Below are 16,196 nucleotides of genomic sequence, written 5' to 3'. Positions count from 1 at the left end.
ATAGGCACCCCCATATTTCAAAATTAATAATCAGACATAAAAATTCTTTGAAATTCAAAAAAAATTTTTTAATTCCATATTGTAGCCAGATTGGGGCAAGAGACAAATGTTAGGAAGGAGAATAAGAAAAGGAAAATGAAGAAGAAAGAAAGGTCAACAATACCGGCCCCCAACATATGACAGAACAAGGAGTAAAGAAGTCAAGAGCATTGGCTCTGGCGTCCTGACCCTCTACCCGGAGTTTTCCCACCTGCAAAGGGCACATGATAATAGTCCTGACTTTATGGAGCATTTGGAAGGACTATATTAGCTAATAGACAGGAAGTTAGCATGAACTGCAAGCTGTTTTTATTGCCATGTCAATTTGGGGGAGAATGTTCACTCTCTTGATATAAAATATGGTTAAAATCGTCTAGGATTTATTTAAAATATTTCTATTCCCACCTAAAATATGGATGTTCAATGTGTTGTTAAAATCTTATTTTTATTGTTCATATTTAGTGCTCTTTGAGATACAAATGTCAGGCTTAAAGCTAGACATGAGACTCAACTAAACATGCAGATTATTTTTGCTCTCTCATAACTGGGGTGACAGGAAAGGCAAGGGCATCAGGGGCACCTGGACCAGACAGGGATGCCATCAGGAGCCCCTCCTCTCTCTCCGGGCTACCTCTGCTCAGGGGTCCCCTCTTTCCTCTTACACAGCTTTCTCCAAGTGGCAGAAACAGGGCCACTATGTGAATATCCTCAGGCCTGGGCGCTCATCATCCTGGCTCTCTGGTAGGCGAGCAGAGAGAGCTTCCTGGGAGTTAGGTCATCCGGCTGGGAAAGGGTTCATCCTGGCCTGAACTAGCCTATCATGTGCCCTTCCTGATCCTTGTGGCCTGGGAGATAGGGTGCTGTCAGGAGTGGCCAGCCTGCCCTGCCTCTGTACCCAGTGAAGGAGAGGTAATATGACCAGGAGCCCCTGCAGAAGCTCCTGGGCCTGGGGAAAGTAGTTCCCAAAGAAAGGAAGTTTCCATCCATAACTTCTTTCTGTGATGGGAAGAAGGGGGCATGGAGCTGACAGAAGCTGATAGGTAGGTGGGATGCAGAAGGGAGGGAGCGGGTAGGGAGAGCGTGAGAACAGACAGATGGAGCTTTGCTCATTTTGTGAAGGAGCAGATGTTGATGCCTCGAGGAAGGAGTGCCCTACACTTTGCCGTGGTAGTTCCTCTGGGAGTCCTGGGACTGTCAGTGCAAAGGGGTAGTTTGTCACCTGGTACACACAGGGGATAGATCCTGGAACTTGCTCCCTAGACTGCATGACATTCAGTCCACGGTTTGTTTCCAGCCTCTGGTCTTTGTGATCCACCACAAAGATTTTAGTTCTGTTTGGGGGATGGCTGTGCTATGAAGGGCAATTTTAAAAAATGAAGACTCACAGTCATTTCTAACGACATCTAAGACGCAAAGGGAAAATCCCTCTTATGGATCGTATCCATCTCTCTATGTTATATCTTTTCCTTTTTGTCGTTGTTGCTGTTGTTTGATTTTTCCTGAAGAATGTCATGTGCTTTAGACTTCTCCGTATTCTAAATCTCATTTAAAAAGTGTTAAATCAAGAAAGTCTGCCAGCTCCCTTCCTTTGTTTTCTCTCCATGTTGGACTGCTCTGGCAAAGGGGAATAATATTACCTTACCATGTAATACATGGCTAATGGCTTTAAAAGAATTCCCCAGCAACTGAATAATGGGCTGCCAAAAATATTCTTGGTGCCAAAGGATCTGAATATGTCTGTACCATTTATTGTGCATTTCTCCTTTCATCATGACTAAGTGCTCACAAAAGACATAAAGACTTAACCCTCTAGGGTATGTGCCATTTGAGGGCAGAAACCATATTTTAATATATTCAGTTTGGTACCTAATATATTGCGATGCTTCCCAGATTATCAATAGCAAGCAATGATGGATGCCTGTGGTACATAGGATGCTCAAATTATCAATTAAATTGATTTCTAGTGACTAGAATGAAGTTGTTTCATTGTCTGTATTATGCTTGGTTGGGTGCCTTAATGTTTATTCTAAGGATTTCTGGAAGTCTTGCACCAAACACTTATAACTTGTTCTGCCTGCATGAATAAGTTTACGTTTCTCGGCAATAAGATAGAACCTATTTCTTAATTAAAGCTTCAGGATCTAGAAGTCTGATAGTGCAATATAGCAAAGTCATTTACTTTTGTTTTATTTTGATAATAAATCTAGTCTATTAAAAAGAGGTTTTCTTAAAAATTGTGCTTAAAATTAATTTAGGAATATACTGAAGAAAATCTAGGAATATGCAAATGTAGAAAAATTTAAAAGGTGCTTTGTTTCTCACTGAAAGTAAGAAACGTCAAGAAAAGTAGCATCTAAGCCCACTCCCCTCCCACCCGCACCCCACCTTCTCCTGGAGCCTTCCCACTTGGTCTGTGCTCAGAATGTCTGGTTCTCGCTTGGCAGGAGACTCAATCTCTCCTGCTTCTTAATTTGGGCCAGGCAGTTGCCAGCTGCCCTGGAATACAATGTGGTCTCTGAGTCAGGTATGTATTCTTCGCCAGTCTCTTAATTGCTAGGCTCTTAGGGGACTAGAGTCATCGTCTTCAAAGAAATCCTGAAATAGAGATTCTTAATTGTTTTGCATGTGACTCACAGGATAGATAACATTCAGACGGGGTACACTCACCTGGGCTCAGAGCCATCGGAAAATCTTGAGTTGATTAACTAAAATTCCATATCATTTACTCCTGTTCAGCAAAGTGTATTGGAATTCAGTTAGATAAGAGTGACTTGATCCAAGCAGGTAAACCCGCATCTGCTTTAAATTTGTGTGTGTGTGTGTGTGTGTGTGTGTGTGTGTGTGTGTGTTTGTCTAATTCCTATCTGATATTTAGTCCTTTATTATTCGTGAATAATTATCTAAAATGCTCTATCATAGCCAAGGAGTATGGGGAAGCAGCATGTTTGTGCTCTCTTGGGACTGGTTGAGTCCTCAAAAAGGAAACTACTACTGCATAATCGCCCATCTTTCCAGAAAGTCTGCCTCATGTTTAGGAGACACTGAGTGGCCACCTGATACTAAAGCCTGTGAGGCAGAGTTCTCAAGAAAGACATATAAGCACCTAGTTCATTGTGACTTTAGGAAAAGAAGCAGGGTAGCTTTTCAGCTGCCCCTGGAGACCAGCGCTGAATCTACCACTTCCTGTTTGCAGAACTAAATTGTACAGAAAGGCAGTAATTATCTGCTGTGATTATCAAGCAACTAGTACAAAGCACAACATATAAATTTAGGGATACACGGGTGTTTACTTGAAATAGTAACTGAAATTAAAATATTTTTGCAACTGACTGGACATCATGAAAATGTAAAACTATGGGTTAAGCACAAACCCTTAATTTTTATATAAAAACATTTTTTATACTCAGCTGTGTTTTGTGGAGTTGGATATACTACTCTTCAAATCATGCCACTTAAAATAGCATTTCTGCATTCAGGATATTTCTGGTTAAAATATTTAGTTTAAAACATTAAATGTTAATCCTGTGTTTCAACCCTAGTGAGACAGAGGCATGGGGCATAATGAGTTGGAAATTCAGAGTATTGTTTGGGGAAGAAAAAGTTTTACTCTACCCTTTTAGGTTCCCTGGCTGGTCTAATGAGCATAATATAAATTAACAGGAGAAAAATCAATTTAATTTAATAAAAATGGGCATTCCAAAGTATGAGGCTCCCAGATAGTCAGGCAATTGGTATAGGCCTGAGAGTTCACAGGGTAGAAGGCCATTCATGGCGGGCAGGGAAGAGAAAATGTCAGTTCAACAAATGCAGAGAACTCTTTCTGATGTTCTCTTTGGTATAGCTCTTTTTCTGGTATAGGCACCTGTATCTAAACTACTTTAGTCAGTTAAGGGGGAGGTAAAAAGAAAAACTTCCTATAATCTCTGTTTCTTACAAATAATTAGCCTAAAATAATCCTCATGATAAAGAGACACATTTTGGGGTGGAAAATTTTGCTCCCCTACAGTGTCCTCTAGCTTTCAATATGCTACACGAAAGTAAAAGTTGAATTTTAGAGAGTACGGGTTACAATAAACTGTTTAATTATTTTTGTCAGGAGAGTTTTGCTCATATTATTCTGAACCAAATGCAGATGTTTAGAGAATGAGTTAGTGGGCTACTGCCTTACCACAGGTAAGTGAGGTACAGATTTGTCCCATTAACTCCAGATGTAGAATGTTCTCTAAAAGGCCATTTGGGGACTCGAAGAAAGCAGTGATGCATCCTAGGGGAAACAAAGTCTCCACTTAAATTTAAAACAAATTTTAAATTTTAAAACAAATGCCTAGCAGAGTGTGCAAAACAAACAAACAAACAAAACCACAGGACAAAGGTATCAGAATACTTGATGTGCGCTACTTATGTTCCTTTCTTCTCTTGCAGGCTCAACGTGGGAAAAGACATTTCGGCAGATTGGCTTTGAAAGGTAAGCAGGGTTTAGCATGTCTCCACTTTTAGCGTACTAATGTCCTATTTTATTCTAAGTACTTTATGGATTACAAATCAATGGTATTGCTACCACTACTTTGGTAAGTGAGTAAGTTTGTGCCATTGAGTAAGTCATCATTTTGCTCCTTGAGACTTGGTTTCTTTGTAAAGTAGAGATTTGCCTTATAAAATCTTTGCCTGAATACAGAGTGAACTTGAAGATTAAATGGAGCAAGTTTTTTGAAAACACTTCTTAAACTGCAAACCATTATAAAAGGTAAGTTGTACAGTTAGAGAATTAAGAATTAGAGTCTACTTTCTTATAGGTTATTCACCTCATCTGTTAGTTCTATAGTTTTTGTGCAGAGAAATTTATATTTATATTGATGTCTTTCCAATTATTAAAATGATTAGATATTAGCTCTAAGTGAAAGGTTGAGATCACATCATGCCTAAGCATTTCTGTTGTCAATGGAAATTGGGCTGATCGCAAAGAAAGAATTCCAAACACCCACGCATGGAGATTGTGGTGTGGTGGCCTGGTTTATTTCTGATGTAATATCAAAAGAGTTTTCTTCCTGGCTTCCCAAGGTCCTATGGCTGTCTGTGCTGCCATGGAAAAAAAAAGTACAACCGTGTCTTCAACAAGGCCAAGGCCAGAGCCCAGAGTTTCTGCTTCATAGTCCTTCAGAGCCTGCACAATCTGCCAAGGGCCCCAGTGGCCACTAGAGCCGCGTGGTCGGTGCTCCTGGGCTGGAGAACATATGATATGGTCCAAAGGGTGAGAGTGCAGATCACTGAGCAAGGGAGAATGAGCTTCTTTTTTCACCTGGAATTATGTACTCTCAGGCTTGGGAGGAACCAGAAGCTTTTTCAAAATAACCAATCAGCTTCCCAAACTGTATGTGATGTTGGGGGTTGGGGGGCGGGGGGCAAGGGAGGGGAGGCAGCTTACATTGGCTCCGCCCCCCCAGCCAATGATTTTTTTTCCAGGTTAGACTGACAGGCCTGAATGCTTAAGTACCGCCCGCTTGTGATATTGCTTAGGTCCTTATTTTCCCCTGCTTAGTTTCAATGACTAATATTTTTACACGGAACCACGCTGAATTCTTGAATTATAGATCTCTTCTGTTTTGTGTTGTTTCATTTGTTCTATTCCTATATCTCTGAGGACAGTCCCAAACTCAAGTTTTATTGGCTGTTCTCATAGTATGGATATTTTAAATAAATCCAGACAGTATAAACTCATATTATAGTGCCTCCCTAAAATGTGTATGTTTCCTAAAATAGATGTACAAGTGAAAATATTACTAAGGAATCTATTAAGGGATATGCTTTGTTTTTAAACTGCCATCTCAGTTTGGTGAGCATCGTGATTTTTAGATATTATGTTAAAATGTCATCCTGTGACTTTCCATGTTGCCCCATGTTTTCTCATTCAAGGGCAGAGAGTATTCTCTGCGTTGCATCAACTCTCTTAAAATACAGAGCAGATACTGATCTGTGGGGTTATTGTGCAATTATTGTTGCAAAGACTGTATTAAGCAGTGCTGTCAAATATGGCTCTGCTGTTTTGCTTCTCAAGTTTAACCTCTTCTTTATCTTAAAGGGAATTTCAATTATATCTTAAATGAAGCTCTCTGGTTGTTTAGAGCTGTTGTAAGAGATATTGATCCTTTCCTCGCTGTGTCCTTTGAAGTTTGCTAGCAGATTATTTTAAAGTGGTCACATCTAAAGGAAATGCAGTGACTGAGTCAGCTAAAGCTTCAACACTTTCTGCAAGGATAAGAAAGCAAAGATGTCCTCTGTTGTACATTTTGTAACTGAAAGGAAGACCTAGGAATCTGCCCTCCCCGTCTCCTTGCAGTAATGCTTGCCATGAGATGACGGTGTTTAGCCCTTCGCTTCCTGGAAGCTTTGTGATTATATGCATTGCTTCAGAATAAATACACATTGTCACAATTTATATGGCTGAATTCATGACAGTAGGTTATGTCCACCTTAAAAAAAAATCATCCTAGTCCCCAGTAGGGTATATCAGGAATTTACAGAGGAAGGATATAAATTCCTATATCTTCGTTGTTTCCACTTCTAACACCCCCACCCACTCCTGGCGCTCCAATGTTGATATCTACACTACAAAAGAAGACTCAGTTGTATGGTGTTATTTTATTTTTATTATAGAGAAAAATATCTGTGTCTAACCTATTTTCATTTCAGTTAGAAAGCTTCACTTTCTGTGCAGATTTCCTAAGCTTACAAGTATAAATATTTCCAAATCATATTCATTAATCTTGGTTAAGGCAATGCAGGTGGGCATTGCTTTGTAAATTCATCAATACTCAGTATGTTCTGAACAAGTGTGTCTGCTAGGGAATGGCCCAATTTTCAGTGCTTTTTTTTTTTCTCACTTGTGCGAAACCTGATGAGGAGGCTGGACAACTCTGCAGAGCAGCCTCTACATGGTGTGTCAGTGTTTGGCTTCAATCTCTCTCACTTCTCTCTCCACATGATGCTTCTGAGTTTGCCTGAGGGTGGGAGGAGAGGTGGGAGAATTGCAAGCTGATTCTTGAGTGTTTTCACCCTGCAGTGGCAGCTAATTCCTGGCCCACAGCAAGTCACTTTGCTAATTGTAGGGAAGGAGAGGTGTTGCTCTGCCATGCTTGCAGGAAGGGGCAAGAAGTAGAATATCAGAAAGCTGTAGTAGTATCTATCACATAATCTTCACATAAGGCCTGAATGTGGTTTTCTCTTTCCAAAGCTACACTTTTCATCTGAGACAAAATGTGTCAGCAAGGACATAGATAGGCTTATGTGTAGTCACCTGCGACCAGAAATAAAAGTTTCTGCTTTCTGGGAAATCTTATTGCTGCCCAGTTAAAAATAACAATCTTTTACTGATTTCTCATCCATTTGTAGTTAAAAAGCAATGAAGTTATTCCTAATCTATATAATCAGCACAGTACCTCAGATTACATCACTGTTAACAATATTGTACATGATTCTATTTGATACTCTACTTGGATTGTGGAATGAAATATCTTGCCCCTTCAAAGAATATGTTAAAATAGAAATCACCCTGAAAACAGCCTGCTCTGGGGAAACACAAATACTCCTAGGATCCCCCCCCCACCGCCCCCTTGTGTAGACGTCATTCAAAAGGCATTTAGGGGGCTGAGAAGCTTCCCACAGCCTGTCTGTTGTTGGGCTTGTCTCCCTGCATACATTTTGTGGGGAGCTGCCACCCATGCTTCAAGCTTTAGACATGATTGCTTTTGTGGAAACTTTCCACTTCTAGGATCCCACCTCTTCTTGTCACATTTTTTTTTTTTTTTACATTTTTCTGTTCTGGTCCTGGACATATGGTATTGAGACTTTCCTCCTGTGTTTCTACTCCTTTGGGGCATGAAGGATGGGGCTGTGCTGGTCCCCTGGTGCCCGACACTGCCTGGCATGTGCTAGCTAATCAGACATTTGGTGGGTGCCTGACTGAGTCCTTGATGGGACGCGTACACAAATATAGTTGGAGCATGCTTGTGAAAGAGGGGGCCTCTGAGGAAGGCAAGAGCCCAGGGCCACCATCTTTTCATTGTCACGTTGCAGCCGCTGGTGGGAGGATGGGCCGCTGTAGCCAGAACTAGCTCATCCTTGACAGTGTAGGGAGGAAGACACGACTCTACTCTGTCAGTGGGAACAATTGTTTAATTCAATGACCCTCATGTCAACAATAGAGTCTTCCTGAATCTCTCTTCTCAAACTTCTGAGTCTAATGTTCTGAGTTTGACACCAGCTACTCTCTATGACAGGATCCCTGCGGGATCAAGAACCTGGTGAGGAGTTCTAGACCAGAATCAAACCTGGGACCCTTTGTCCCACAGGCTGACGCTCTATTTTTTTCCATGTGAACAACTGTAAACCTACTTTTGCCCCACCCTATATGTTGGACCGATGCTTCTGAGGGCATCTTTTGACCTCTAGTGCCAGTCCAAGGATTGGCAAATAATAGGCATTTAATAAATGCTTGATAAAAAAATGGCATTTTAAATAAATATTACTGTCATTTATCTGTTGGCCCAGCTCCTACTTTCATTGAATATGCTTTTTTGGAGGATAAATTTTAGTTTCTATTGGCCTTTTCATTTGGAGGATGAATAGATTCCTTGGGTAATTTAAGGCCAATTATAACTAGAAGCCCGTTGCACGAAGATTCATGCAATAGGCCTTCCTTCCCCTGGCTGCCGGCACCCGGGACCCAGGCCTTTGGTCCGGCCACAGCGGAGAAGCCAAGCCTCTTTAGTCTTCAGTCTTCAGTCTTCAGTCTTCACTCTGGCCAGAGCCTTCAGTCTTCGCTCGGTGCCTGCGTATGCAAATTAACCGCCATCTTTTTTGGGGGGGGTTAATTTGCATAGTCACTCTGATTGGCTGGTGGGCATAGCAGAGTGACACCAATTTGCATGTTTCTCTTTTATTAGTGTAGATTGTATATCCTCCAGCTTTATGTATAATTCACAAGCTGTGTAATTGAAATGCATGCTGTCTTTTTAGGTAATGTTATATAAAGTGTAGAGAAATAATGAGAAAACTAGACTCCAATAATGCTTTCGTGATATACTTTCCTGTATGAAATCTTATGCCTGATAAATAAGATGGTTAAGAGAAACCAATTATGATAGAAACAAAGACATTCATTTCTATAGTTACTGCTATGTTTTTCTGAAATTTTTAAGTTAAGGTTATGAGTCTGTAGCATAAAAAGGATAATTTGAATATATATTCATTTAGATCAAGACAAGTATGCCTCTCTGAGAAACATACAGAAAGGAAATAATAAAACATTACCACAAATCTCACCTTACTATAATCTTGTGGTTTATGAAGTTAAAGAAAGGAAATCTTAGTTGGGATTTAGCAATGTGTCGTCAGACTTGTAGCTTATAAGTGTACAGTATTTTTGCATGTGGAGGTGCACAGTGTAGGTTTTTTATTTAATGATTTCCCAAGTTGTTGTGTTGGCTTCCTGAAAGCTGAGCTTCTAAATGCTTTAATTTTTTCAGGCTGCATATGAATATTCCTGGAAAAAAGCTACTTTGAGATTATGATACAAAATTTTTGTCACAGTCATTTATATTCAGGAAATGACTAGAGGAAAAGGATGTTTCTGTACTTTTGTGTTTAAAATTAAGCCCAATTTATTTGTTTATTCATTCATTTGAACATTTTCAAACCTCCACCCGTGCCCACTCCTGGACTAGATTTGGGTCTTCAAAGAACATGACAGGGGGAAGAAACATGGATTTGTGAAAAACATATCACCGCTGGCCTCTCTGCTGAATATTTTGATTATCTGGTTAATTTAATTCTGCCAACATTCCAGAATCTGGGTCTGCTGACTCATGGTGGGCTAGCTAACAGCCTCATACCTCAGTGACTTACAAGACCGAAGGTTCATTTCTTGCTCATATGAAATGGCAGCTGCAAAGGCTGTGGCTTGATGGGGGCTCTTCTCTGAGTGCTTTCTTCATTACGGGTCCAGGCGGAAAGGGAGCCTTTTCTTGGTCTGAGCCTTTCTTGCGGTTGGGAAGTTTTGCTGTGGCCAAGGCAGGCCATGGTTCCCAGGTGCTCGACATGTTTGCTCAGATGGGACACATGCCACTTCCAGTTGCCTAAGCAGGTCACATGGCCAACTCAAGGCCTATGGGCAGAAAAGCATGCTTCCCTCATGGGGTGCACTGTAAGTCACACGGGAATGGCCAGAGATGCATGCTATTGTTACAGGAAAGGGGAGCATCTAGCTGGAAGAAGGGACGTCATACATCACAGTATACCATCCCCATCTTACAATGACCAAAGCGAAATCAGAGTGCTAAGTATTTTATCCAAAATCGCACAGCTAGTGAATGTCAAAGGCAAGATGTGAACTCAGTTTTATGTGACTGTACCTTCCATTTATTCACAATCCACCATGTCAACATTTATGATGCTTTATGTCAATAGGCATTTGTTGAACACACATTATTATGAAGATGCTGGAGGCTGGGGGAAGGAGACTGGGGAGACGTGGTCTTGGTCTCATAGGAGATACCAATATCTTAAAATGTAACATACTGAGTTCCCTGCTACCATTTTCTGCAATTATTTAAAAATATTTCTTGAGCAGCTACTATGTACAAGGTGCTATTATAATGACATATACAGTACAGACCTGGAGGAGAAAAAGGACAGGTCCATGTGCATGTGTGTGGTGGGGTGGGGAGGTGTTGAGATGAGGTCTATAACAAAATACCACAGACTGGATGGCTTAGACAACACACATTTATTTCTCACAGTTCTAGAAGCCAGGAAGTCCAAGATCAAAGCACTAGCAGACTCATTGTCTAGTCAGTAATTGCTTCTTTGTTGATAGATGACCATTTCCACTGTGTTCTCTCCAGTTCTCTTGGGAGAGCTCTCGGGGGTCCCTTTCAAAAGGGCACTCATTCCATCATGAGGGCTCCAAGCTCATGACCTAGTCATTTCCCAAAGGCTTCACCTCCCCGCCTAATACCATTACATTAGGGATTAGGATTTCAATATAATTTTGAGGGGACAAAAACATCAGTCCATAACAAGTGTCCATACTTCCACACCAACAGAAGAAAAGTGAGAAGTTCTTATATCTAAGGCCTTTACCTCTATGTGATATCATGTAATCACTACTCATTAAACTTTTCTCATACAATAAATCAAATTAGCTGTTTTGTTTGATTTTCCAAAATATCTGTGTATAACTTAAAAAGCTAGAGATTAATATATGTATGTATGTGTGTGTGTGACAAAAGTAAGTGATTTATATTTCTTTGGCTGTTGAGAACTATACTCTGGACTTCGGCTTCTAACTTGAAAAGTAATTAGTTTAACCCTTTTTCATTCAAGCACATTTGGTATCGTTTAATAAGTGCTTGGTGAAGAGATCTATTTTTCTTCTAGAAAAAAATGATGCAATCTTTCATTAAACTTCTCTTCCTTTCAAAATATGACTGGAGGAAAAGATGTTTTGATTTGTAACCTTCATCTTTTGCTAAGTTGTTTCATTATAACTAATACAAACTGTTTGAGTTAATGAATGATAAAGATCAGGTTAACTCAATGGTTAACTTGGCACCTTGCTCTATACAAAATTAGAGGTAACAGCAGGAATGGTTCAGATTTCATTAGTGACATGACCAAATGAATTGTATAATATCTTGCTTACTGTCTAGACAGCATGATGAATAATAGACAGGAAATTCATACTGTCTGATGTGGAGGTAAAATTTGGATGTTGAGTCCATAAAATGGTATGTTTTGGAGAATTGTACTAATGATCAGATACTCATAGTGTAAGGTTCAGATTTCTTATTTGTTCTACATCTTCCTTACAAGTGTGAAATAAGCTCTTTCAAAGCTCTAACTACTATAGAATGTCTTTGCCACAGCTTAAACAACTTAGGTAGGGACCAAGACATTATTGCTTAAACAAAGCCACAGTTTCTATTAAGCATATTTTATAGGCACTGTTTGATTTTTTTCCCATCAGGATCCCTGAAAATGCATCATCCTAGATCAGTGATGGCGAACCTATGACACGCGTGTCAGAGGTGACACACAAACTCATTTTTTCGGTTGATTTTTCTTTGTTAAATGGCATTTAAATATATAAAATAAATATCAAAAATATAAGTCTTTGTTTTACTATGGTTGTAAATATCAAAAAATTTCTATATGTGACACAGCACCAGAGTAAAGTTAGGGTTTTTCAAAATGCTGACACGCCGAGCTCAAAAGGTTTGCCATCACTGTCCTAGATGAACAAAATGAAAACATTTCCTTGCTCCTTTCTTCATTCTCTATCTCTACACAGGCACCCAAACCTGTATAAATTTACAGAGAATGTTTGCAATAGCAATTGGCGTATTGCACCATTTCTATAGCCCAGTAGTTTGATTCACATAGGCAATGTATAAAGAAGATTCAGAGAAGTTAAGTAACTTCCTTACATACTAGATGCCCGGTGCATGAAATCTATGCATGGGTGCGGTCCCTAGGCCTGGCTGGTGACAGAAGCGCGTGCTTCTGGTGTGGAAGGGCAGGTCCCAGCTGACCTCTGTGCCCAAGGCAGCACCTGGGCCCCCGGGTCCCCGTGCGTCTCCCTCTGCCTGAGTCATCGGGCCCCGCCCAGCTCCCTTAGCACCTGGGAGCTGGGTGGCAGCCCCAACCCCCACTGCCGCCACTGGTTGCCATCTTCAGGGTGATCAGTGGGGCGATCGGGCCCCGCTTGCACCCGCCTTGGCCTGGTGCCGCCCACTCACCTGCTTCACCATCCCGCCATGGTCCCACTCTCCTCAGGGCCCATCGGGGCTGGCAGTGCCTCCACTGCCACCTGCTGCTAGCACCATGTCGCAGACACCCACCATGTTCCGCACTGCCCCTGGTGGTCAGCACATGTCATAGTGAGCGGTCAAACTCCTGGTTGAGGGGACAGTTTGCATATTAGGCTTTTATTATATAGGATGATTGGGTGGCAGTGAGGTCTTTATGACTGTAAAGTCTACACTCCTCCTTGTTAATTGCTACAGACATCGCGAAGGTCTCCGTACATCAGGTGCAATCCTGTTGCTAGAGTGGTGACTCTGCATAAATATCATTGATTGTGTTCTCTGTCCCCACTTTCCTGGCTTCAGGTTCTTACATTCCTCATTGCTAAAGGGACCCAGGGAAGCATTGATGGGCAGGAATCCCCAGCTCCATATGCCTGTGTGACCTTCCTCCTGCCCCTCCTCTTGGCTCACTCCTGGACCACACTGATTTACACACTCGGGAAACTCTTCCCTCCCTCTAAAAGGCTCTCCACTCTCTTTGCTGCACACTTCCTACGATCCTTCCTCAGGGTTAGACACACCTGCCTTGGGAATCTCAAAGGGCTTCTGCCTTGTTTTACTGCCCTACTCCAGTTTTTCCATATTTATTTTCTGCTAGACAGTAAAAATTATTTTTACTAAAACACAGTTATAATGAAATCATTCACTTGTCTACTGAATATTTCTAAGTCTCCAACCTAATATTCAAAACTTTTCCAAATGCAGCCCCCACCCACCTATTCAGTCAAGTTAACTCTCAGTCACTCCTTCCTCTGCACACATTTTAAGTTTGCCGAACATGGAAGTCTGTCAGCCACACTTTCTAGCCTCCCTCTCTATCCAGAACACCCATTGTGTCATGCATTATTGTCAAAATCTTGGCATTTGTAGGTGTCTCCCTTGTATCAGTCCACCCCATTCTGACACCTCTCCATCCTGATTACATATACAATTTCTCTTAGGTAAAACTTTTACCTTTCAGATAGTATTCATAGCGAAACAGAGTATTGTGTTTATGAATGAGGGTTTAGCAGGATGCCTTATGCAAAGCAGACACAAAATAACACTTGTTGCACTGAATTTCATAGACAGAGTATAAGCTAGAACTGTATCTACAAAATGTTTCATGTCTATAACTAAGGACATACAGAACTTGCATCAGGCTATAGGAATACCATTCTACAGCAGGGAAAGCTTTAAAGACAGAATCTTTTATGAAGACTGACATTATTTTCTTCCTATGGAAGAGGGAGGGTACTTTAAATACTAAATCACTTTATTGCATAAAAGAGTTGTTTCTCTCATTTCAGAAGGACCATATCAAATAATTACAACTTGTTGGTAACAGATTGTATTTTTCTTTGACCATAAAAGCACCATTTTAGAAGTCATCCATGTACATTGGAACATGTGTTTACAGTCATTAGAAGTGGAAAAAACTAAATGTAATTCTAGCAGCGCACACATTAGTGCTCATGCTGTTGGAGTAAGCAGTGATGTTTAGTATTTTTAGTTTTTCACATGAGGGCCTTAGCACTTGGGAATCAATACATCTTTCTATTGCAGCGGTTCTCAACCTGTGGGTCGCGACCCCTGAAAATACATCCTGCATATCAGATATTTACATTATGATTCATAAAAATAGCAAAATTACAGTTATGAAGTAGCAACAAAAATAATTTTATGGTTGAGGGTCACCACAACATGAGGAACTGTATTAAAGGGCCGCGGCATTAGGAAGGTTGAGAACCACTGTAGTTGCAATGAATGAGGAGAGTGGCTCATCTTATCCTGAGAGGTTGAGATTTTTTTAAAAATATATTTTATTGATTTTTTTACAGAGAGGAAGGGAGAGGGATAGAGAGTTAGAAACATCGATGAGAGAGAAACATTGATCAGCTGCCTCCTGCACACTCCCTACTGGGTATGTGCCCGCAACCAAGGTACATGCCCTTGACCGGAATTGAACCTGGGACCCTTCAGTCCGTAGGCCGATGCTCTGTCCACTGAGCCAAACCAGTCAGGGCGAGAGGTTGAGATTTTTTTTTTTTACTGCAGAAGAACATACCAGAGAACCACATAATTTTGGCCCTGTTCCCCCAATACTCTTGTGGTGCAGTAGAGGGTGAACAGAAACAAACAACATTAACTGTCTCCTCAAACATGAGGTGAGGTGGTAACACACACAGCAGAGAAATGAACTAGTATTATCTATCTCTACCCTCATCTCTTGAGCAGGGTGTCATTTTCTGGGTGATTGGTAAATGCTGATCATTTAACAAGTCAATAGCTGGGGAAGTATACAGAGTAAGTGAGAGCGGTCGGCGAGGCCTCAGGGAGAGCTTCAAATGGCTTACACTGGATGCTGTTCATTGACCCACTTGCCATAAACAGAGGAAATTGTTTTCACTTGGTCATCATGAGAAATGTGTGGGTTTGAAGTCCCCTCTGCACTCTGCTCTGACCAGTGAAATAGATTTACTTACAAAGCCACACAGATAATCGAATTCCATACCGGAATGAATGCAATTTCAGTGAGTTTGCTAGCCTTTTGCATCAGAACAATAGTGGATGTAGACGGCCTTCTGGGGAGGATAAGAGTCATCTCGTCCTTAGAAATCCGAAACCCAGTGCTCAGGTTTTGCCCCTAATTGTTGGGTGGTCACCAGCACTTTCTGGAAAATAGGTGTTTAATTTCTTGAAGAAAAATGGTAGTAAGCTATAAATGCTGTTCTGTTGACTCATTCATTACTAGGATAGATCACCTGAATGGTTATTGTTTATGTCCACCACCACCTCCCCTTCCTCCAGGAATGCTGGCATGTTTTACAAGTCATCCATCCACACATTGCCTTGAATTACTCTTAGAAAAGGAACTCCACCCTGATAAATAAACAAAACAAAACAAAACAACCCCACACCATCCTTTGGCGAGAGGCATCAGGTACAAATGAAACCTGCAGGTCAAAGGGAGTGTACTCATTCCAGTGGTAATGCGAAGGTTTATTTCTTACTCTAAAACCTTCTGAGTTGGTAGGCACCCCACAATCACCAGTCCCACTCAGGCCCTGACTCTGCACATGTGTTTGGCCCGTAACACTATCCTCCCAGCACCCTGCCCTGTTGGTGGCTCTAGTGTGGGAGCCGAGCAGCCTCATGAGGTCCTTGACTTTCTGTACCAAACAATCCAGGAATAACCCAGAACTGGTGGCTTGTAAGAGCCTGGAGGACATACGTCATCTCTGGGCAAATAACACCTGACTGAGGCTCCAAGGGGAGAAGAAACTAGGTAGAAACATGGGCCAGACTCTCTTC

The 16,196-nt window shown here is 41.2% G+C and overlaps 1 protein-coding gene across 1 annotated transcript in view; it reads left to right on the top strand.

The window, feature by feature from the left end:
• The window catches only part of PIEZO2 (piezo type mechanosensitive ion channel component 2), a 330,099-nt gene that overhangs the window by 158,043 nt on the left and 155,860 nt on the right, over nt 1-16,196 (top strand). The window contains 1 exon segment of the mRNA XM_023754259.1: nt 4,462-4,504. Within this exon segment, the coding sequence (XP_023610027.1) occupies nt 4,462-4,504 (43 nt within the window).

This window comes from Myotis lucifugus, unplaced genomic scaffold (genome assembly GCF_000147115.1).
Source record: "Myotis lucifugus unplaced genomic scaffold, Myoluc2.0 scaffold_58, whole genome shotgun sequence".
NCBI classification, from domain to species: domain Eukaryota; kingdom Metazoa; phylum Chordata; class Mammalia; order Chiroptera; family Vespertilionidae; genus Myotis; species Myotis lucifugus.
The sequence above is the reverse complement of the archived record's forward strand: the minus strand, read 5'-3'. Positions and strand labels throughout refer to the sequence as shown.